General features: G+C 44.8%; 1 protein-coding gene across 2 annotated transcripts in view; it reads right to left on the reverse strand.

Moving 5' to 3' along the window:
* Positions 1 to 21,405, reverse strand: part of POT1 (protection of telomeres 1) — a 107,785-nt gene extending 86,380 nt beyond the window's left edge. For both annotated transcript variants that reach the window (XM_063309574.1, XM_063309573.1), the window contains exons 1-4: positions 21,166 to 21,405; positions 17,364 to 17,436; positions 16,726 to 16,817; positions 105 to 209 (exon numbers count right to left, since the gene is read on the reverse strand). In XM_063309574.1, the coding sequence (XP_063165644.1) occupies positions 105 to 209; positions 16,726 to 16,817; positions 17,364 to 17,436; positions 21,166 to 21,288 (393 nt within the window). In that variant the 5' untranslated portion in view covers positions 21,289 to 21,405. The remainder of the gene's footprint in view (positions 1 to 104; positions 210 to 16,725; positions 16,818 to 17,363; positions 17,437 to 21,165) is intronic.
* Positions 21,406 to 23,019: the final 1,614 nt, after the last annotated feature.

Raw genomic sequence — 23,019 nt, forward strand, 5'->3', positions numbered from 1 at the left:
TATGTCATAGTCTATTAAAATGTCCTACAAATTACTGTCTAATTCAACCGCAGGTTATGTGAGTATGGAGAGAATGAGAAAAAATAAGAACTTGCTCTATGTACATAAATGGTTGAGCCGGCTTCATCAGATACTTCCACCTGAGAGCAATGCCTATTATGTTCGTTAGCAGACTTTGCCAAACTGAATCCAGCCACTACGATGATATCCTATTGAAAGCAAAAATATATATCCAGTTAGCATGTTATTATTTATGTCATCATCGTTATACTATTTACAGCACATCATTTTATCCCTATCTTTTAAAGACAATAAATGATGGTAATTTTGAAGAACACTAAAATGAATAAAATGACCCAGAACAGAACTACCCATTTTAATATGAATGGTACCTCCGTATATTACAGTCTTTAACAAAGACAAAATGTACATTAAAAACAGAGACGCCTTTAAGTAAACACAATGCCAGAAACAATAAAAATAGAAATGAAGGAGAGCAGACTGCATACAATCAAGATGCACTTTGCAGATTATCATTGGTTAAGAAATCTTGAGATTACTAAATGACTTAGTATAAATATGGTAGAATTGGGTAACAGAAAAACCCAAGAGCAGAGATTTGAAATGCAAGAATCACTGACTGAATGCTATATATATATAATTGTAACTAAGCATGTTATATATGCTTCAGCAAAGGATCGTTACCTTGTCGTGGTGCTGGAGCTTGAGCACCTCAATGATGCCATGAGCTAAACCGTGAAGGGCCACCCAAGATGGGAAGATCATGACAGAGAGGTCAGACTAAATGCGATCCCTGGGGAAGGTAATGGCAACCCACCCCAGTATTCTTACCGTGAAAACTAAATGGATCCATAAACCAGAGATATGTCGGTATACCATCGGAAGATGAGACCCCCAGGTTGGAAGATGGTCAAAATGCTACTGGGGAGGAACAGAGGATGAGTTCCACTAGCCCCAGACGTGATGACGCAGCTAGCTCAAAGCCGAAAGGATGGCTAGCGGCCGACGGTGCTGGTGGTGAACGGCGAATCCGATGTTCTAAGGATCAACACACCATTGGAACCTGGAATGTAAGATCTATGAGCCAGGGCAAATTGGATGTGGTTATTGGTCAGATGTCAAGATTAAAGATAGACATTTTGGGCGTCAGTGAACTGAAATGGACTGATATGGGCCACTTCACATCAAAGGACCACCAGATCTACTAGTGTGGACAAGAGGACCACAGAAGAAATGGAGTAGCCTTCATAATTAATAATCAAGTGGCTAAAGCAGTGCTTGGATACAATCCAAAAAACGATAGAATGATCTCAATTCGAATTCAGGGCAAGCCATCTAACATCACAGTGATCCAAATATACACCCCAACCACAGATGCTGAAGAAGCTGAAGTCGAGCGGTTCTATGAGGATCTGCAGCACCTACTGGATGACACGCCTAAAAGAGATGTTATTTTCATCACGGGAGACTGGAATGCTAAGGTGGGCAGTCATATGACACCTGGAATTACAGGTAAGCATGGCCTGGGTGAACAAAACGAAGCAGGACATAGGCTGATAGAATTTTGCCAAGACAACTCACTCTGCATAACAAACACTCTCTTCCAACAACCTAAGAGACAGCTTTATACATGGACTTCACCAGATGGACAACACCGAAATCAGATTGACTGCATCCTTTGCAGCCAAAGGTGGCAGACATCTATACAGTCACTAAAAACAAGACCTGGAGCTGACTGTAGTTCAGATCACGAACTTTATTGCACAATTTAGGATCAGACTAAAGAGATTAGGGAAGACCCACAGATCAGCTAGATATGAACTCACTAATATTCCTAGGGAATATGCAGCGGAGGTGAAGAATCGATTTAAGGGACTGGACTTAGTAGATAGGGTCCCGGAAGAACTATAGACAGAAGTTCGCAACTGTCATGAGTGCCGTTGAGCTAAAGTCATCAGCGCAATGGCACACATGACAATGACAAGGAAATAGGTGAAGGGGTACAAGTTAAGTAGCCATCAACCCACAACGACTAACGGCTAACAAACAATAGCTAAACGGATCACGGAGCCACCCAAGCCATCAGCGGCAATACAACGGGGATCGCCCAGCTGAAAGCAATCAGCAGAAGAATGGAAACCTGATGATGGGCGATCCCGGAAACCCTCACCCACCGGCAGGGCAACGCATGGGACAAAGGGGGGTGACGTGACCGTGAGCGAGGGGGCGCTGACCGGCGCGGGGTATTTAAACCCCGCACCGGCGCGCTCCTGTCACTCTCAGCTTTTTTCTACCAACGCTGTACCTGCCCTGCAATAAACCAGAGCCTGATTCGCAAACCAGTGTCTGAATGTTATTCAGAGGGAGGCAGCGCATGACATAAAGCTGAGAGTCATAAACTCAGCCTCGCCGAGCCCCACCGGACGACAACGAGCCGCGGGAGGAGTAGACGGCGAGAAGACCAGCAAGATGAGGCCGGAACGACGCGGGCAAGGAGGGCGAGCCGCGCGGCAAGAGACAGAGGAGGACCGACCAAGGCCAGAGGCACCGCGGACTCCCGGAGCCATGGACGCCCACCCCACCCGACCCGAGCCTCAGCTCCAACCCCAAGGGGAGATGGCGACGGAGGCAACCCGACCGCGGGAGGGAGCAGCACGACTTCCGAAACCAGCGGAGGACCCCGCGCCCCACATCGCACCCCAGCAACGGGCGTGGAGCGACAGCCCCACGGCGCTCAACACGGAGGAGGACGACGGAGACACCCATCAGACGGCGGAGGAAGCGGACCCGCGGCAGAGGGACGATGAACCCCGCCGGCAACCCACCCCCGAGGACGCGCCAACGGAACCGGCCCCAGCGGCGGCGCGGGCTGTGGACGAGGAGGCACGAGCTGAACTCGCGGCCATGCGGGCTCAGCTGACGGAACTCCGGACCATGCTCCAGGCGCTTATGCCCCCCGCGCCACCCAACGACGTCCCCGCACAAGCCCACACCCCGAGCGAAGCATCGAACCCACACGGGCCAGCGGAGGGCCAGCAGACGGCACAGGCGGCCGACACCACACCCCGAGAAGCGAGAGGCGGGGCCGCACAAAACGCCCGGGCCCCAAAGGACTTCCCCATCTTCTTCGATGGGACCCCCACAAAACTCTCGTTTTTTGTGACCAACGCTAGGGAGTTCATGGGGAGGCACGGACACTCCTATGACTCCGAGGCCGACAAGATCGCCGCCGTGGCGATCAAACTCCAAGACAGGGCGGCGGACTGGTACGTCCAACTGTACGAGTCCAGCTCCCCCGCCCTCGCCACCTTCCCTGCTTTCATCAAAGAGATGAAAAACTACTTCGAAGACCCCCTAGCCAAAGTACGGGCGAAAAGCGCACTCCAAAGACTTAAACAGGGCACCCGCACGGTCCCTGACTACGCCCTGGAGTTCAAAGCCCTCGCGGGGAAGGTCAGCGACTGGTCCGAGACCACCCTGCTGGAAATCTTCAAAAGGGGGCTCAACCGCGACGTTCTCCAATGGGCCCTCTACCGCGACGACCCAGAAACGTTACACGGGTGGATCCACCTCGCGGGGAAAGCCGAACACGCGCACCGCACCTTCCTCATGACAACCACGGAAGACACAAACGATGCCGGGAAAAAGGTACCCGCACCACACGGGGGGATGGCCGGCCCCATATACCCAAAAAAGAAGTTCAACCGGGAGCCCTGCGGGAGGTGTGGCAAATTAGGGCACAAGACGGCGGATTGCTTCGCCAACCGACCGCCGACCAGCGCGCCCAAGCCCACCCCGAAAATTAGCCCCAAACCACCCAACCCGGGGCCGCCGCCTCACCGCCGAATGACCGTGGCCACAGCGACACCGAAAGAGGGCTGGGACGCTTACTGGGGGGAAGAGGACAATACCGACCCCGACCAGCCGGCGGGAAACGCTCCCCGCCTGCTCTGAGACGCGTGGCGAGGCAGGCGGTGGGACAGCAACGCGGACCACCTCAACGAAACGACAAAAGCTCCGTAATATTGGCAGCAATTCAACTCTCTACCGGCAACGGAGCCACCACGGCCGCGGCACTAGTGGACTCGGGGTGCTCAAAAAACCTCATCCACCCCGACCTAGTCGCCAAACTCGACCTCCGCTGCTTCCCCCTCCCCACACCGCTGGCATTCCACCAGCTGGACGGCTCTACAGCGGGAGGGAAACCAGCCACGCTCCAAACCGAGCCGGTCACCCTGCAAATGGGCACTCACACCGAGCGCACATCGTTCGTAGTCACGCACATCGGACGGCCCATTGCAGTCCTGGGGATGCCATGGCTCGCGACAAACAACCCGCGGATCAACTGGGCGACCCGCACCTTCACATTCGGCGACGGCGAGTATCGAGCACCAGTTCCAGCTGGCAAAAGCAACCCCACGGTAGGACGAGCGGAGGCGACCACACAAGACAACGCCGCTACCACAGCAGACCTACCAGAACAATACGCCGACTTCTCCGAGGTCTTCGGAGAGGCAGAGGCTGACCAACTACCCCCCCACCGCAAGACGGATTGCCGGATCGACCTACTGCCCGACGTCCCCTTACCTCGACCAAAAATCTATTCGATGACCCCGAAGGAGATGGCAACCCTCCGGGAGTTCATCGATAAAAACCTAGACAGGGGATTCATAGAGCCAGCATGCTCACCGGTCGGAGCCCCCGTCTTATTCCGGGAGAAGAAAGACGGGACCCTACGGCTCTGCACCGACTACCGGGGCCTAAACGCGGCTTCCCTGTCCAACAAATACCCCTTACCCCTGGTGAAGGACATGCTCGCCCACCTGTCCACGGGCAAAGTCTTTTCCAAATTGGACCTTCGCGAGGCGTACTATCGCATCCGAATCAGGGAGGGGGACGAATGGAAGACGGCGTTTAACTGCCCCCTAGGCGCTTTCCAGTACAAGGTACTGCCCTTCGGACTCGCGGGGGCCCCTGGGGTGTTCATGCAGCTCATCAATGAGGTACTGCATGAACATCTGTTTAAAGGGGTCCTGGTCTACATCGACGACGTCCTTATTTACACAAAAACGCACGAGGAACATGTAACCCTAGTCAGGCAAGTCCTCGACAAGCTCAGAAGGGCGCAGCTCTATGCAAAGCCTACAAAGTGCGAGTTTCACAAAGAGCGCCTAGACTATCTGGGGTATCGAATCTCCGGGGACGGCATCGAAATGGACCCCGCAAAAGTCGAAGCGGTGCTAAACTGGGAGCGGCCCCGCAACAGACGGCAACTACAGAGCTTCCTGGGATTCGCGAATTTCTACAGGTCATTCGCCCGGGGGTTCGCTGAGATAGCCCTCCCCTTAACGGACCTCCTCAAAACCAAAGGGGTGGGGGACACCCGACGCGCCAAGAACCCAGGCACAGTGCTGAATTGGACTCCCGCGTGCCAGACCACATTCGACAAGCTGAAAGCGCTGTTCACTACGGAGCCAATCCTCGCGCACCCGGACCCAGAACGGCAGTTCGTGGTCCAAGCCGACACCTCAGACTTCTCCCTGGGAGCCATCCTGCTACAGAAAGACCCCACGGGACTCCTGAAACCATGCGCCTACCTGTCAAGGAAGTTCTCCGAGACAGAGAGGCGATGGCACGTCTGGGAGAAAGAAGCCTTCGCGGTGAAATCGGCACTAGAGACTTGGCGACACCTACTCGAGGGAGCTACCCAACCATTCGAGGTCTGGACGGACCACCGGAACCTCGAGGCCCTACGAACGCCTAGACGCCTTAGCCCAAAACAGGTCCGATGGGCCCAATTCTTCAGCCGCTTTGATTTCCAGCTGAAGTTCATGCCGGGCAAGAAGAACTTCCTGGCCGACGCCCTCTCCCGACTGCCCCAAGACGAAGAGCCCGCCCCAGACACCATTGGGACGGTCCTATCCGCCTCGCAACTGGGGATGGCCGTGACCACCCGAAGCGGCGCACGGAGGCAGCTCGACTCTACGGCGCAGCCGACGGCGGGACAACCGGCGACGGAAAGAAGCCAACCGCAACTACCAGGGGGAATGCGCACGGACCTCGCTGCCGCCCTCAAAACCGACCCCTGGTTCCTGGCGAACCCCAACAAGGTAACAATGGCGCAAGACCTGGCATGGGGGGAAGGCAGAATCTACGTCCCGGACTCGCAACGCCAGGCGATCTTGCATAGGTCACACGACGCGAAGCAAGCGGGACACTTTGGGTTCCTCAAGACCCTACACCTAACACGGCGTCAATTCTGGTGGCCCGCGCTCAGGCGAGACGTAAAAACCTACGTGGCGTCCTGCCCAACGTGCGCTAGGGCCAAACGGGCACCAGGCAAACCCGCGGGGCTATTGCAACGGGTGGCAGAACCCTCCCGGCCATGGGAGGAAATCTCTATGGATTTTATAGTGGACCTCCCACCCAGCCAGAAGAAAACGGCCATTTGGGTGGTGAAGGACTACTTCTCAAAGCAGGCCCACTTCATCCCCTGCACGTCGGTCCCATCCTCACAACAGCTAGCCAAACTCTTCCTCATCCACGTGTACAGGCTACACGGATGTCCCGCACGTGTGGTGACCGACAGGGGCACACAGTTCACCTCCAAATTCTGGCGGGCCTTCCTGAAGCTGACGGGGACCCAACAGGCCCTATCTACGGCTTGGCACCCTCAGACGGACGGAGCCACTGAGGTTCTTAATGCCACCTTAGAGCAATTTATACGATCTTATACCAACTACCACCAAGACGACTGGGCTGAACTGCTCCCGTTCGCCGAAGTCGCATACAACAACGCCGTCCACACGAGCACGGGGAAAACTCCGTTCGAAGTAGTCTCGGGGCGCGACTTCGTCCCCATACCGGAGCTACCTCAACCCCCGGAACCCCAGGTGGACGCTAGCGACTGGGGACGGAAGATCGCAGAAGCATGGCCAGTAATCACGGCGGCGCTGAAGGAGGCACAGGCTGCCTACAAAGAGCAGGCCGACAAGCACCGGCGTCAACAACCGACGTTCCAGGCGGGGGATATGGCCTATCTATCCACCAAGTTCCTAAAGTCAACCCAACCCTCGAAAAAACTGGGGCCTAAGTACATCGGGCCGTTCCGAGTCACGCAAATAGTGAACCCGGTAGCAATACGCCTGGACCTGCCACACAACCTCCGGAGACTCCACCCGGTGTTCCACACCAGCCTCCTAAAACCGGCAACCACCTCCCGATGGCACCCAAGCACGCCACAGCCCGCACCGCTAATGATCGACGGGCAACACCACTTCGAGATAAGGGACATTCTCGACTCCCGCAAGCAACGAGGAACTCTACACTATCTGGTCAGGTGGAAACACTTCCCCCACCCGGAATGGGTGGCGGCGCACAACGTTAACGCGCCTGACCTGACCAGAGAATTTCACCGGGCATACCCCGACAAACCGCAATCAAGGTCAGCAAAACTAACCCCCCCCGCAGGCCCCCCCCGCCTCCCGTGCCCCAAGGGAAAGGGCCCCCCCCAAGCCCGCGACTTGGGTGGACCTTCCCCCCCCCGGGACTCACTCCCCCCGCCCCGGGCCCACGGGGTGGTGACAAACGATCGGCAGCACCCTCCCCCCGCCCCCCGGCCGCGGGGGAGTGGCAAGCAAGTCAACAGGGCAACCTGGGGGCAACGCCCAGGAGCCACAACAAAGGCGACGCACTCTAAATAAGAAAAGAAGGGCCCTACCTGGAGCTGAGAAGCACCCGACCAGCCACGCCTCTCGCCTCACCGAACTGAGCCAAACAAACAGGGTGTGGCTGGAGCATGCGCACGCCAGGTCAGGACCCGAGCATGCGCAGCATGGACACACCCTGGGAAGGCACGTGGCAGAGGGAGGAGCGAAGGGAGGGGCGACAACTACTCCGGCGGGAACTTTGAAAAAAAAAAAAAAAAAAATGTGGCGTTTTGACAGCTCCACGGGGAAAACCCAGAAAACCGGGGGAGAACACTATTCGAAAAGGGGGCAGTATGTCATGAGTGCCGTTGAGCTAAAGTCATCAGCGCAATGGCACACATGACAATGACAAGGAAATAGGTGAAGGGGTACAAGTTAAGTAGCCATCAACCCACAACGACTAACGGCTAACAAACAATAGCTAAACGGATCACGGAGCCACCCAAGCCATCAGCGGCAATACAACGGGGATTGCCCAGCTGAAAGCAATCAGCAGAAGAATGGAAACCTGATGATGGGCGATCCCGGAAACCCTCACCCACCGGCAGGGCAACGCATGGGACAAAGGGGGGTGACGTGACCGTGAGGGCGCTGACCGGCGCGGGGTATTTAAACCCCGCACCGGCGCGCTCCTGTCACTCTCAGCTTTTTTCTACCAACGCTGTACCTGCCCTGCAATAAACCAGAGCCTGATTCGCAAACCAGTGTCTGAATGTTATTCAGAGGGAGGCAGCGCATGACAGCAACATTGTTCAGGAGGCGGCAACAAAATACATCCCAAAGAAAGAGAAAACCAAGAAGGCAAAATGGCTGTCTGCTGAGACATTAGAAGTAGCCCAAGAAAGAAGGAAAGCAAAAGGCAACAGTGATAGGGGAAGATATGCCCAATTAAATGCAAAATTCCAGAGGTTAGCCAGAAGATAAGGAATTATTTGTAAACAAGCAATGCGTGGAAGTGGAAGAAGACAATAGAATAGGAAGGACAAGAGACCTCTTCCAGAAAATTAGAAACATTGGAGGTAAATTCCAGGCCAAAATGGGTATGATCAAAAACAAAGATGGCAAGGACCTAACAGAAGAAGAAGAGATCAAGAAAAGGTGGCAAGAATATACGGAAGACCTGTATAGGAAGGATAACAATATCGGGGATAGCTTTGACGGTGTGGTCAGTGAGCTAGAGCCAGACATCCTGAAGAGTGACATTGAATGGGCCTTAAGAAGCATTGCTAATAACAAGGCAGCAGGAGACGACGGCATCTCAGCTGAACTGTTCAAAATCTTGCAAGGTGATGCTGTCAAGGTAATGCATGCTATATGCCAGCAAATTTGGAAAACACAAGAATGGCCATCAGATTGGAAAAAATCAACTTATATCCCCATACCAAAAAAGGGAAACACTAAAGAATGTTCAAACTATCAAACAGTGGCACTCATCTCACATGCCAGTAAGGTAATGCTCAAGATCCTGCAAGGTAGACTTCAGCAATTCATGGAGCGAGAATTGCCAGATGTACAAGCTGGGTTTAGAAAAGGCAGAGGAACTCGGGACCAAATTGCCAATATCCTCTGGATAATGGAAAAAGCCAGGGAGTTTCAGAAAAACATCTATTTCTGTTTTATTGCCTATTCTAAAGCCTTTGACTGTGTGGACGATAATAATTTGTGGCAAGTTCTTAGTGGTATGGGGATACCAAGTCATCTTGTATGCCTCCTGAAGAATCTGTATAACGACCAAGTAGCAACAGTAAGAACAGACCACGGAACAACGGACTGGCTTAAGATTGGGAAAGGAGTACGGCAGGGCTGTATACTCTCACCCTACCTATTCAACTTGTACGCGGAACACATCATGCGACATGCTGAGCTTGAGGAATCCAAGGCTGGAGTTAAAATCCCTGGAAGAAACATTAACAATCTCAGATATGCAGATGATACCACTTTGATGGCTGAAAGTGAAGAGGAACTGAGGAGCCTTATGATGAAGGTGAAAGAAGAAAGTGCAAAAGCTGGCTTGCAGCTAAACCTCAAAAAAACCAAGATTATGGCAACCAGCTTGATTGATAACTGGCAAATAGAGGGAGAAAATGTAGAAGCAGCGAAAGACTTTGTATTTCTAGGTGCAAAGATTACTGCAGATGCTGACTGCAGTCAGGAAGTCAGAAGACGCTTAATCCTTGGGAGAAGAGCAATGACCAATCTCGATAAAATAGTTAAGAGCAGAGACATCACACTGACAACAAAGGTCCGCATAGTTAAAGCAATGGTGTTCCCCGTAGTAACATATGGCTGCGAGAGCTGGACCATAAGGAAGGCTGAGAGAAGGAAGATAGATGCTTTTGAACTGTGGTGTTGGAGGAAAATTCTGAGAGTGGCTTGGACTGCAAGAAGATCCAACCAGTCCATCCTCCAGGAAATAAAGCCAGACTGCTCACTTGAGGGAATGATATTAAAGGCAAAACTGAAATACTTTGGCCACATAATGAGAAGACAGGACACCCTGGAGAAGATGCTGATGCTAGGGAGAGTGGAGGGCAAAAGGAAGAGGGGCCGACCAAGGGCAAGGTGGATGGATGATATTCTAGAGGTGATGGACTCGTCCCTGGGGGAGCTGGGGCTGTTGACGACTGACAGGAAGCTCTGGCGTGGGCTGGTCCATGAAGTCACGAAGAGTCGGAAGCGACTAAATGAATAAACATGTTATATATGAAAAATATAAAACAAAACCCACTTAAACCAAGTAACAGATGTGATTTTTTTCACACTAGGAAAGATATTTAAGTGTTTATTTCAGGTATTTGTTTCTGATTGCTATGGTGAACGTAATAGGAATGAAGGAGAGCAGACCTTTAAATTAATGAGGAAATAAGACTAAGATTAATAATTTAACAAAACAAGACTACTGAGCTGAAAAAAAATCAGATGTAGAAATGTGCAATTATCAAAGTGATGAATGGGTGAAATATAGGTTACTTAAGATGGTATTTAGAAATAGGAAGAGGAAGGAGTATTAGGTATGTTCACTGCCTTGAGTTATTTATAAAAAATAAGAAAGGTGGGATAACAAAAATAGTATATGTCTATAGAGTTTCTTGAAAAAGTTAATTCTTTTTTTAGAATAATTTCATTCAAGATTACATCGTACAGATAAAACTAATATAAAGTATAAAAAGAAAAAAGTGCAAAGAAAAAATAAAAAAATACTAAGTTTCCTGAAAAAGTCTACTCTTACAAAAAGGCCCCTTCACCAATGTATTTTATAAATCAGAATATGAACACACACACACACACACACACACACACAGCACCTATATAAATATGGTATTAGCTCAACAGCCAAATAGTCATAAAGCCAAAAATGTCATTTTATGAAGAGTGACTTTTGTAATGGAGCTTTCCATTACACTCTTTCTAAACGGTATTTTAAATGTCAATAACCCGAAAACTGCATTGGAGCAATAATGCAATAATACTTGCATGAAGTATATGCCTATGAAATGAAGCCAATCCAAACCAGACTATACTGGCTTGTCAGAATAAGTAACCCAGAAATTTCTTAAATCTCTCTCTCTCTCTCTCACACACACAAAGCAGAGAAAGAAAAATAGGAATTATTTTCTGATATCTCCAGGGTAGTGACAGAGCTTATGTCTGTGTAAGTACAAATCATTTCTGATGTTTGACATTAAAAGAGGTTGTAGGTCTGATGGAGTTAGAAACAGTTCTGTAAAAAAGTATTCACTCCCTTTCAGCTTTTCGGTGTACCTCTGCCACGGAACGTGATCAGAACATCAGAAAAGAACGTTTTACAGTTCTTGCGGCCAAAGTTGGTGCAACCAGATACTGAACCTAAAGGGCCAATTACTTTTTCACCCTGGCGTATTGCTTGCAGGATGACTCTGTTTATGACACCAGTGGGCCGAGCACCACACTTTGAGGTTGCTTGTTCATTCAGACTGACTTTCAGTATCCATAGCTTTCAGTGGAAACGATAAGCAAACATTCAGAAAACCCAACAGAGGTGAATGCTTTTTCACGAAATTGCATATGCACATTCCACTGAAACTGATGGACTTACACAGAAGTGTCACTGATTTCAGTATTACTCAATTAAATTTTATTTTTCTCTCAAGTTGTGCCTGGAACAAGAAAAAGAACCGGCAAATTATTTATGCTTTACAAAAAAAAATTGTGCGGGTGCGCCTCTGAGCCAGACTTGACTCCTGGCAACTTCCTGCAGTGGTCCCTGCAGTTTTTTTGGCAAGATTTCGGAAGTGGCTTGCCATTGCCTTCTTCCTAGGACTGAGAGAGAGGGACTGGGCCAAGGTCACCCAGCTGGCTTTGTGCCTAAGGTGGGACTAGAACCTGTGGTTTCCTGTTTTCCAGCCTGCTGCCTTAACCACTACATCCAACTGGGTCTCTTTACAAATATAGAACTGTGTAATAGGTTGTAGATATTTTTATCAGCGTGCCTTCCGACTCCCTCCTCCCTTTTCCTTTATTCTAGAGGCACTACAGGAAGTTCTGAATCAAGAATTGGAATCCACTGTAGGTGGGAGGAAGATGAAATTAAATATAGATAAGATAGATGATAGACAGACAAGGCAGAGTTACTAGAGCTACTAACCTAGCCTCCCCCAGAGATCCAGATGGTAGGCTCCCTGATGGTATTTAGGAAAGCAATAAAAACAAAGCTCTTCCATAGAACTTTCAATTACTTAAATAGCATTATGGGGTGACAGACCCCAGGATGGGTAAATCATTCAAGTTTTTAAAGTTTAACTCTTTAAAATCTGCTTTTATACATATGATTGCCTATGTTATAAACTAGCTTCAACAGTACTGCAGCAATGAATAATAGGGGTCTGTCAATCCTTTGAAAGAAGTGCTTTGGAAGAACTGGGAAATCTGGGAAATTTTCCAAAGTTGTTTTGCAGTTTCCAAAGCTAAAGCAAGTCTGAAAAAAAAGTAGTATACTTCTAATTTTATACAATCAGATTACCTTCTGCTTAGTTAGTAGATGGGGAAATTTGAGGTAGTTATTGATCTTGTAACTTTCATAAATGTGCACCTGAACAGTACAAGTTATTCTGTCAACTGCCTATTCTGCAAAAGCATCATACGGTTGGATTTCAAGATATTGAGATGATGATATTGCTGCTTGACATACTGCCTTAGATCCTGCTTACAAAATAGTAAAGATAAATTGTGTGAAGAATCTGTCCAGTTATTGGTTAAATATATCCTGTTTTCTTACAGATGGAAAGAAATTCTGTGAGCTGGAGAGCTTCACTACATCTAACATCTTCATTTTTTCAAAGGTGGCCAGCTGCTCACTTAGGGCAAACAGTAGAGATGGTATTGGAATACTGTGGAATGTCTAAAAAACATGTCCGTAAAGTTCATAAATGTTGATAGTTGTAAGACCATTAGAAGCTAAGTGAAAGAGCAAGAAAGAGTAACTGTTAATTGCAGATGGTCTTGTAAAAATTCATCATACTACCATGTAAAATTTCACAAAGGCAGAAGTGGGGAAAAGAAAAAAGTCAGCCAGAAATCTGGGGAAAATGGTAATGAACGTAGAGAATCAGGATAATTTAACCGCTCCTTTACTTTTCCAGTTAATTCTGGCATCCCAAGAGTTTTAAAGTACTATTTCAATTTTGGGGGTGCCATTGAAATATTGTCATATTTTAGCCTCAGAAGCTTTTCCTTTTTATTTAATGGATCCCAACAATATTCACATTTGTTTTTAGAGCCATGGCTTTTTCATGTTTATTCAATCTATTGTGAATAAAAACCATTTTTAGCAAAAGATAGTTCTTTGAATATTGTTTTTGCTATTTCAGCAGTTGGTGACAATGCTCCTTTACGTGATTTAAAATCCTAAATCCCAAACCTTTATATTATTTGTTGTACACTACAGGTAACTGCCATGATAGACAAAAGAAAGAAAGAAAGAGAGGGAGGGAGGGAGGGGATTTTGAATATGCAAAGAAATTACCAGGAAATGATGAAGTATATTAAATATTATAAGGAGAAAACATATTTTACATATCCCACTATTTTATTTATTCTCCCCCACCAAAAAAATCCGAGTAATAGAAACATGATAAGGAAGTGTTTTTGCACCAAACATATTTTTTGGAATTATGTATGGCCAAAAAGTTCAATGAAAAACATCCAAGCCCAGCTACATTTTGCAAAAACCTACATCGAATCTGACAAAAGCATGTGGGAAAATGTGTTATGGTCTGATGAGACCAAGGTTGAACTTTCCGGCCATAATTCCATAAAGTATGTTTGGTGCAAAAATAACACTGTGCATCACCAAAAGTACACCATGTCCACAGTGAAGCATGGTGGCGGCAGCATTATGCTTTGGTGCTGCTTTTCGTCAGATGGAATTGGGGCTTTAGTCAAGGTGGAGGGAATTATGAACAGGTCCAAATATTATCAACTTTGGCACAAAACCTTCAGGCGTCTGCTAAAATGCTGAAAATAAAGAGGAATTTCACCATTCAACATGATGACGACTCAAAGCACACCTCCAGATCAACCAAAGAATGGCTTCAGCAGAAGAAGATCAAAGTTTTGGAATGGCCCAGCCAGAGCCCGGACCTGAATCCAATTGAAAATCTGTGGGGTGACCTGAAGATTGCTGAGCAGAGGAGATGCCCTCGCAATCTGACAGATTTGGAGCACTTCTGCAAGGAAGAGTGGGCAGATTCCCAAGGCAGGATGTGCCACGCTGAAAGACTCCTACCCCAAAAGGCTGAATGCTGCCCATAAATCAAAAGGTGCTTCAACGAAGTATTAGTTTAAGGGTGTGCACACTTATGCAACCACGTTATTCTAGTTTATTTTTATTTTTTCGCCCCAAAAGATTTCAGTTTGTTTCTCAATTGAATTGTACAGCTTGTGTGTTATATTAAAGGTGGAACAAATTCTGAAGTGATTTATCTTGGTCTGATTTTTTACATCTCAAAAAGCTGGCATCTTAACAAGGGTGTCTAGACTTTTTATATCCACTGTAAGTCATAAATCAAAATGTGTGCTGTAGGGTATTTAATGCTTCCTGCAGCATTTTACAAGATAACGCAAGTGATTCTGGCAAGATCAACGTCCATATAGGCCACTGTTGAGAGACAAGGACCACAAGCAAAGTACAGAAAAAAATGGTTCAAAAATAATATGAACAGTTGGTTTTTATTTGATCTGCATTGAAGTAGCATACATTAGGGCTCTGCAATACTTCAGATTCTGTTTGGAAGATTTTCAGAATGTGCAGGAGTACAAAATTTCTGCTGAAATTCATAAAGCCGTTGCATCAGTTTCCAGGATCCATAAAACACTCGCAAGTGGAGTTTTCTATGTCAAACATACCTTTTGACCTATGGTTCTTCTTCTCTTAGTATGAATTTATATATATATATATATATATTGCTGTTGAGACTTTAAAGACCAAATGAACTGAGTACAAATTACTTATTTAATTAACCTCTTAACTCCTTAGGTGGTCTCAGACTGATCTGACTGACAATATACATTGCATTATAGTGGAAATCAAGCATAACGACCTGTTGGACCACGAATGGGCAAATCAGTGGATAAAACCTGATATATTAAATTACTGACATACATATAAAAATTGAATCCCTTCATATTAGAAGAGTTTTTAATCATAGAACAAAACAGTAATTGACATATTTAGGCTGGAAGTAATTTGTGTCAACATAACACTAGAATTATACTCTATGTGAAATCAACATACAACTGAGTTCATCAACCCATTTGAGAGACAGCTGCTATTAAACAAACCTCTGGGGTGGGAGATGAATTGATGTGAACTGAAAGAAAATGTCCCTATTAAGAATTCTGTTCATTGAATTTATTTTGGGTGGGGAGATGCACAGTGAGGAGCTGTGCAAAGTCAAACCCTCCCCTTCCCTCTTCTCCCTTTCAGTGTCTATTATGTACAAAAACTCTTCAATGAATTTTTCTTACCAAGCTGTCATGGAGGAACCGAAAGTATAGGAAGACAGGAATCAGTGGTCTTTCCTTTTATTATTGTGTTTTACACTGATTTTATATCATTTTATATAACCATTATATATACTTTTTTTTTATTATACACGTAGACCTCACTTACCAACGGTACTTGGGATTGGAAACCCCATCACTAAGCAACCCAGTTGTGAGGCATGACATCTCATTGAGACAGCAGCTCCAGCAGTCCCATTTTGCCATTGTTAGGCAAATCCTGCGCAGTCTCAGCATCCTGCGGTCACATGATCACCATATGCAACCTCCTGCCAGCTTCCCCACTGATTTTGCTTGTTGGAAGCTGGCAGTGAAGGTCACAAATGGCAATTATGTGACTGCGGGATGCTGCAACATCATAATTGCGAGCTGACTGCCAAGCGCTTGAATCGCAATCATGTGAATGTGGGGACACTGCAACGGCCCCAACTATGAGGACCCATCATAAATCCCCCTTGTTCAGCACTGCCGTAACTTAACAGTTGCTGAACGAGTGGATATTAAGTGAGGACTACCTGTAACCTGAAGTAATGTAAAGAATTTGGATACTGGTCTGAGGCGCTTAATAATTTATTGATTGTTTAATTACAGGAAATGCCAGGTGGCCACATTTTAATGGACTCTCCTGAGTCTATTATAAAACAGCTCTTTTTGGTCAAGTCACAAAGCTGTTCTATTTGTGTCTTCATCTGGTTGTTTAGGTGATGCCCCAGTGATGCTTCAGTGAATTGTACTAAATAGAGACACAATACTGAAATATAGGCAATGACAAATCTAACAGAGAAAGACACCCAAACATTTAAGCCCAAAGGAACTACAAGTTTAAAGACAAGCTAATTAATAAATCAAAATAAAGCTACACAAGCTGGTCTTGCAATGTCACATACATCAATTGGCTAAATATAGATATACAACCTATATTAATTTTAGTAACAGGAAACATAAAAGCATTTACCCCTTGTTGGACAACTTTGGCACAATCTTCTGCCAGTTTCCCAAATATTAAAGTGTAGATGCTGCTATTCCTGGAAGATGAGTTGTCTGACTCTGAAAAGATGAATATCACAGCCTCATTGTTTGCATATATCTAAATACAACAACAACAACAACTTCTGGTCCTGCATTTTCCAACATTATGACTAAGGGTAACAGATTATTTCTCATAAGAATGTGAAGAAAACCTTGTGACCAGTTGGGAAAAAAAACACCTCTTGGTATACAGTAAGTGACTAGGTTACAGAACATGTTTTACAGGCTAGTTTTAATCCTTAAGGAATCAACTATCCCCAAGTCACTCTAAAATAAAAATTCTGCTCATCTTGTTTCACTTTATGGGTAGGCATGGTGAATGAATGCTAAAACGCAAGGTTCAAACTTTGGAAATATTTCGTTCTCAAATCAATTCTATGCAGCATTATTTCCATTATATTACACTGCAAAATAGAACTCGCATTCATTCTCTCTGGAACTTTATAAGTGTTCACTGCTGTTGTATTCTGTTTGTCACCCACATCATGCATGTTGAATACACACCTAGTTTGACAAACTTGAGAATATAATCATTAGAATATAGTACAGATTGTGCTGAGATACCTTGAAGTACTATCTTGAAGAAAGATGTCCCATTTCCAAGTTTAGTCAATTGATAGGAAGTAACAATGACTCCCTAAAATAGAGAAAAAGACCCTAATTAACAAATCTGAAAATTTACAAATGATTGACCATGTACAGAACTTAATATCATACCTTTAATCAATATTATCTGCCCATATCCCTCTGAAATATTTCTACAATATTAATGACACCATGGGGGTTTTATAGAGGCAGAACAATTAAGAAAATGCTCCTAAAGATATAAATACAAGACAAATACAACCTAGCAAGACGAGATTATTGCTTTCTTGCCACAAGCAATTCTGAGAGGAAGCCAATGTTCACAGTTAGATAGAAATTGAAAATGAATCTCATTCCCTTTTGTTAACCACGCTTTCTTAGATGCCTAGTTTGTTTTCTTCAGACAGAAGGTTTAAGTTACTTCAAATTTTCTTCTCATCGTACGGCAAGTTTGCCTTTAAGAAATTATCCTCTGCAATCAAATGGAATTGTAACCTATATTTTATATTTGTCAAGGAACACATGAAATGTCATCTTTACCAGCCTGAACTGGCTTTCTCTTTTTACCTCAATATTTATTTCATGAAAATAAATTGGCAGATTAAATGTCCCTACCCAAAGGACTTAATAGTGCTAATGTGAATATAAAATGCAAGACCTTAAAGGAAAAGTAGGCTACTTTATTTATTTATTTGTTATTTATTTATTAATCAAATGTATCACCACCCATCTCATCCATGGTTTGGGGGCTTTCTTTTTATGCCCTGCTGGGGAGGGGGTCCTGAAAGTAGGTTTATTTCTAACACATTTATATGGCAGCCCAACTCAAACAATGCAACCCTGGGATGTTTACAAAAAACAACCAAGATAAAAACAACAGTTCAGCAGTGAACAATGAAATCAATAATGGGCAACTCGGCTCACATTCATATCCTCTCCAGATGGGAACTTACTCATCCTGGCCCCAGTGCTCTTGACAGCACTGGACTAATTTTTTTCCTAGGGTGGTTAGAGCCTGAAATTTTCTAGAGAATATAAGCATCTGTTTTGTTCTTCAAAACTCTTCCAAACCAGGAAAATCACCTCAATCTGGGGAATATTCAGAGCTGTTAAGGGGTGCTGGCTGGGGATTCTGGGAGTTGAAGTCCACACAGCTTAAAGTTGCTGAGGTTAAGAAACACTACACTAGAGCCCTGAGAAGATTGACTCTATCACAGCTGATCCTACAGCAACAAGAATAGGGATTACAGTATCCTACTTCTGAACTATGTGAAGTGTTCCAGCAAACTTTTTGCCAAAGAGCAAAAAGCAGTAAAACGACTATAAATAAATTGTAAAAATCAATCAGCAGTTGATTTATTTATTTTTCAAATTTTGCCAATGCCCAGTTGATATGATAATGACCAGTTTGGTCTAATGGTTAAGGTAACAGGCTAGAATCCAGGCGATTGAGAGTTCTAGTCCTGTCTTAGGCACAAAAGCCGGCTGGGAGACTTTGGGCTAGTCACTCTCTCTCAGCCCAGCTCAACTCACAGGATTGTTGTTGTGGGGAATATAGGAGGAGGAAGAAGTATTAGGTATGTTCCCCACCTTGAGTTATTTATAAAAATAATAAAGGCAGGATAGGTAGTTAGTTAATAAATAAAGAAATAAATAATGTGATGTGAAGCCCTCCTGTTAAGGATATTCTGTTCTTACATTACCAGTCCTCCATAGACCGTACTCCAAACTCAATAATCACTACCTTAAGATGCTTTGTACTATTTTAGAGGAAAGACTGTATGGGATTGTTTAGCTGGACCAAATGACAAAGAATAAGTATCATGGCTGGGATGGTGATGATGCTGGTGATGATTCAGGCTACAATCCTAACTTCACTAATCTTGTAATAAATATCAATGAATTTAGTATAATTTATGTTGCTAGCCCTTTTAAAAATGTTTTGTAATATTGACAAAACTGAATTAAAATATTTTCCTTACAAACTTCCTATGGCTCTCCTTAACGCCCCTTTTTCCTTTGCAAGTCTCAGTTCACACATTATCAGCAAAGAGAAACACATAATCTTTGGTTTAATGTCATGTACACTGTATATATGAATACTAATAGAGACTGAATTGCATGTTTTTTCTCAGGTTTTTTTTTTGCCCTGCTGTTCAATCATGTCCGATTCTCGGCGACTGCCTGGACTAGTCCTGTAGTTTTCTTGGCAAGATTTCAGAAGTGGTTTGCCATTGCCTCCTTCCTTGTGTTGAGAGAGAGTGACTGGCCCAAAGTCACCCAGCCAACTTTCATGCCTAAGGTGGGACTCCTGGTTCCTGGTTCCTAGCCTGTTGCTTTAACCACTAGACCAAACTGGCTCTAATTTCTCAGAATAAACAGAATTAAAATGTAGGACATAACCTGTGAACAGTAACTGAAATACTTGTTTATCAACATCAAGTAAAAGCAAAAATCCTACGACAGACCAGCATCTGTACATTAAAAATGTCAACAGCAGGCCTAATATATTGCAGTACCTTGAATAATATAGTATATATTCCAAAGCATAGGTGAAATAACACACCGCACATATTCTTTGTGCTGGAATCACTATGGGACAACAGAAATTACTAGAAATAGAATTCATTTTATATTGAATAAAAAGAAAAAAATACACTGTAATATGGTTTATCCATTAAAAAAAGTCTGGATGTTATAAATTATTTAAAAAGGGGGAAAAAACCCTCTAATAATTTACCAGATAGGAATGTTTTATCCCAGCACTGTTAACTTTATATTCTAAAGGATTCTTCAATTGTGATTCTGTATGAGTAGAATGAAGATGTGTATTACATACCCACATAGAGGTAAATTGCCTAGGATCGTATTGGAAGAGTGTAGCTTTCACATTTTCAGAAAATAAAAAGCAAAAATAAAACAAAATAGTTAAAATTAAAACATGAATGGGTAATATGGATTCCCTTACCTATGGAAAATGTTCACTTAAAAATCCCTGTTTATCTCTAAATTTCTATATACTAGGCCAGTAGTTCTTAAACTGGGATTAATCTGGGCATATCCCGAGGGTAAGAGAGCAATTTGTAAATCCTTGTTTATGCATCAAGGATCTAGTTTGGGACTGCCAACATGCTTGTATAAAATAGTCTGGGTTTGGGTTTTTTGGGGGGGGGTCGGGTACTGACATCATTCGAGATCAGGAAAAGAAGTACTTGGGTCAAACAGTTTTAAGAACCACAAGACAGACACTGTACACAAAAATCTTCACGTTTGTACAAATAAAACACTCATAAGAGAGAGTAACTTTTACTGAATCTGATGCTTCTTGTTATAAGAGTGTGTAGGCTTTCTAGTTACAAAGACTTGGGCCAGAGAGACAGAGAAGGGAAGGGAGGGCAAATTAATTAACCGCCCAGAGTGTCGGGCGGCATATATACTACTACTAGTAGTAGTTCTGAACTGTAGAAAGGATCCACAGAAACCTGTATCGGTCACAATGTATCAGATACTTCGGACCACGTTCAAAAAAGGACAATCCTCCCTGGCGAGTAGGCCGTTTCAGGACAGCAAATTGCATCCACTTATTTGGGAACGCGACCCAATGGATTAAATAAAACCTTTGTTTTAAAATAAAAAGTAAATACGCCCCATCCTCCTTGCGCACGTTTCATGTCGAAAAACGAGAGGCAGGGCAACTTTTCTGCAGTTGGTAACCACACCCGTATTTCAATCCCTGCATTTTGCCAGCCTTTTCCATCTGGAATGCATGAAGTACCTTTACCTGAATATATTGGTTGGTATAATCGACCCCCAGCTGCAAATGCTCGAGACCGACTTTCTGCAGGTGGCTGGGCAGAGAATTTTTTAGCATCCTCAAGGACCCTCGCAACACTTCCAAAGGCATGGCGCTTGATCAAGACCCACATTTAACGGAAAGGATCCGTAAGAGAGATCTTCCCTCGCCGGACCAACGCGCGAATTTACGTTGGAATCCCTAGCCTCCGGCTTTCTCCCACCCAACCGTTCTAGCCCTTCTTACTCTATTATTAACAACCCGGAAATTACTGTACAGGAAAAGGGCGCATGCGCCCTTGAGGAACTGAAGTTCTGCGAGCGATCTCTCCTATAGAAATTGTATTCACTATTGGGCGACTTAAGGAAGAACGTTTCGTAGCTCAGCCTCTCTTCGCCTCGGCAGAAGGTCAATGGGCGCTGAGATAGATAAAAACTTAGTAGAGAGTTGTCGCGCCCCTGCCCTGTTGCAGAGCCTCCCAGCTCAGTAGTTATTACATCTCACCAGTTTTTTCTCCTTTAAACTTGCTGGCTGAGGAATTCTGGGAGTTGAAGTCCACACCTCTTACAGTCGCCAAGGTTGAGAAACGCTGACATAGACCATAGCCTAGCTATCATCAGCCAATAAATTACAGAAACAACGTCTCTACTCTCCGTAGAAGCTAGTAAAACGTTCCTGGCCATTACCCCTTGCTTTCCCATTGGAATTTCTACATAAAGGAAGATTCCAGAACTGCATATATAGCTTTTCAGAAAGATTGCAAAGTCCAGCTGCCAGCTAAATTATTCCATCTCTTACCCATAATGCCTTTCCTTACTGGACTACAGTATCTCGTCTGACAAATCTCCTTGGACAAGTGGCTTAAAAATGAGCACCAGGACTTCATATCATCTGCAGGCTGATGCCATTTCAGTTCAGATCTCTAGCTGACTTCTGATTACATGTAGTTTTTTTTTAAAAGAATGAGGACCGTGTTGGCATCTTGTAGCAGCTTATAATAATCATGGGACGCAGCAGAAATGACAAGTCCCAGACAAGTCTTTTTATCGGCCAACCCTTTTAATTCAACTTAAAAAACACAGCTAGGATTGATCTGGGCCATTTTACTGTTTACAAGTTTACAGAGTTCATACATTACCACCAGCTAAGAAATACTATATGTACATTAGCTGATTCTTGAGAATTGTCAGCCAATTATTGGCAAGTAACTTCATGCCTCCACAAATCCCCTGTTTCATGCCCATAGATACTTTCTTTCCCCCTTAAAGACCAAAAATCCATAATTGCTGCATTTTTGTTTAACACAAAGGTAAGACCCAGTATATTTAAAATTCCTTGTTGTTGCATACAGTTATCATGTAGAAATGTTTGAAACGCAGGAGGTGGTCGCTGAAAGGCAGGGCACACCAGACACCTCTGGCAGTGAGAGCACAGATTGCCCATTTGACTGCCAACAAAAGAAACACTGCAGAAGCAGTCAGTGCAATAAACATAATTTGCTCATTGGGCAGCAGTATGAACAAAAATTGTAACAGTCTTTGACCACTGTAAGATAGCAATGTCAATGCAACCTTAAAAATAGGAATAAAATTTAAATATATAAGAATTCTGGGTCAAAAGGAAGTCTTTAAATGAAAAAAAAACATTTCAAATACAAATTATTATAACTATCAACTATTATACAACAAAAAGAATGTTCTAACAACTACTATACTAATACAAACAAGTCTATTATATCTATAGCAACATAGTATCCTATAAATATTAACAAGTACCTGGAGTAACTATTAATTATTAAATGTGTGTAATATCAGGGGCTTGGAATACACTGTAATTTCTGGT

This window comes from Candoia aspera, chromosome 7, assembly GCF_035149785.1.
Source record: "Candoia aspera isolate rCanAsp1 chromosome 7, rCanAsp1.hap2, whole genome shotgun sequence".
Taxonomy (NCBI): Eukaryota; Metazoa; Chordata; class Lepidosauria; order Squamata; family Boidae; genus Candoia; species Candoia aspera.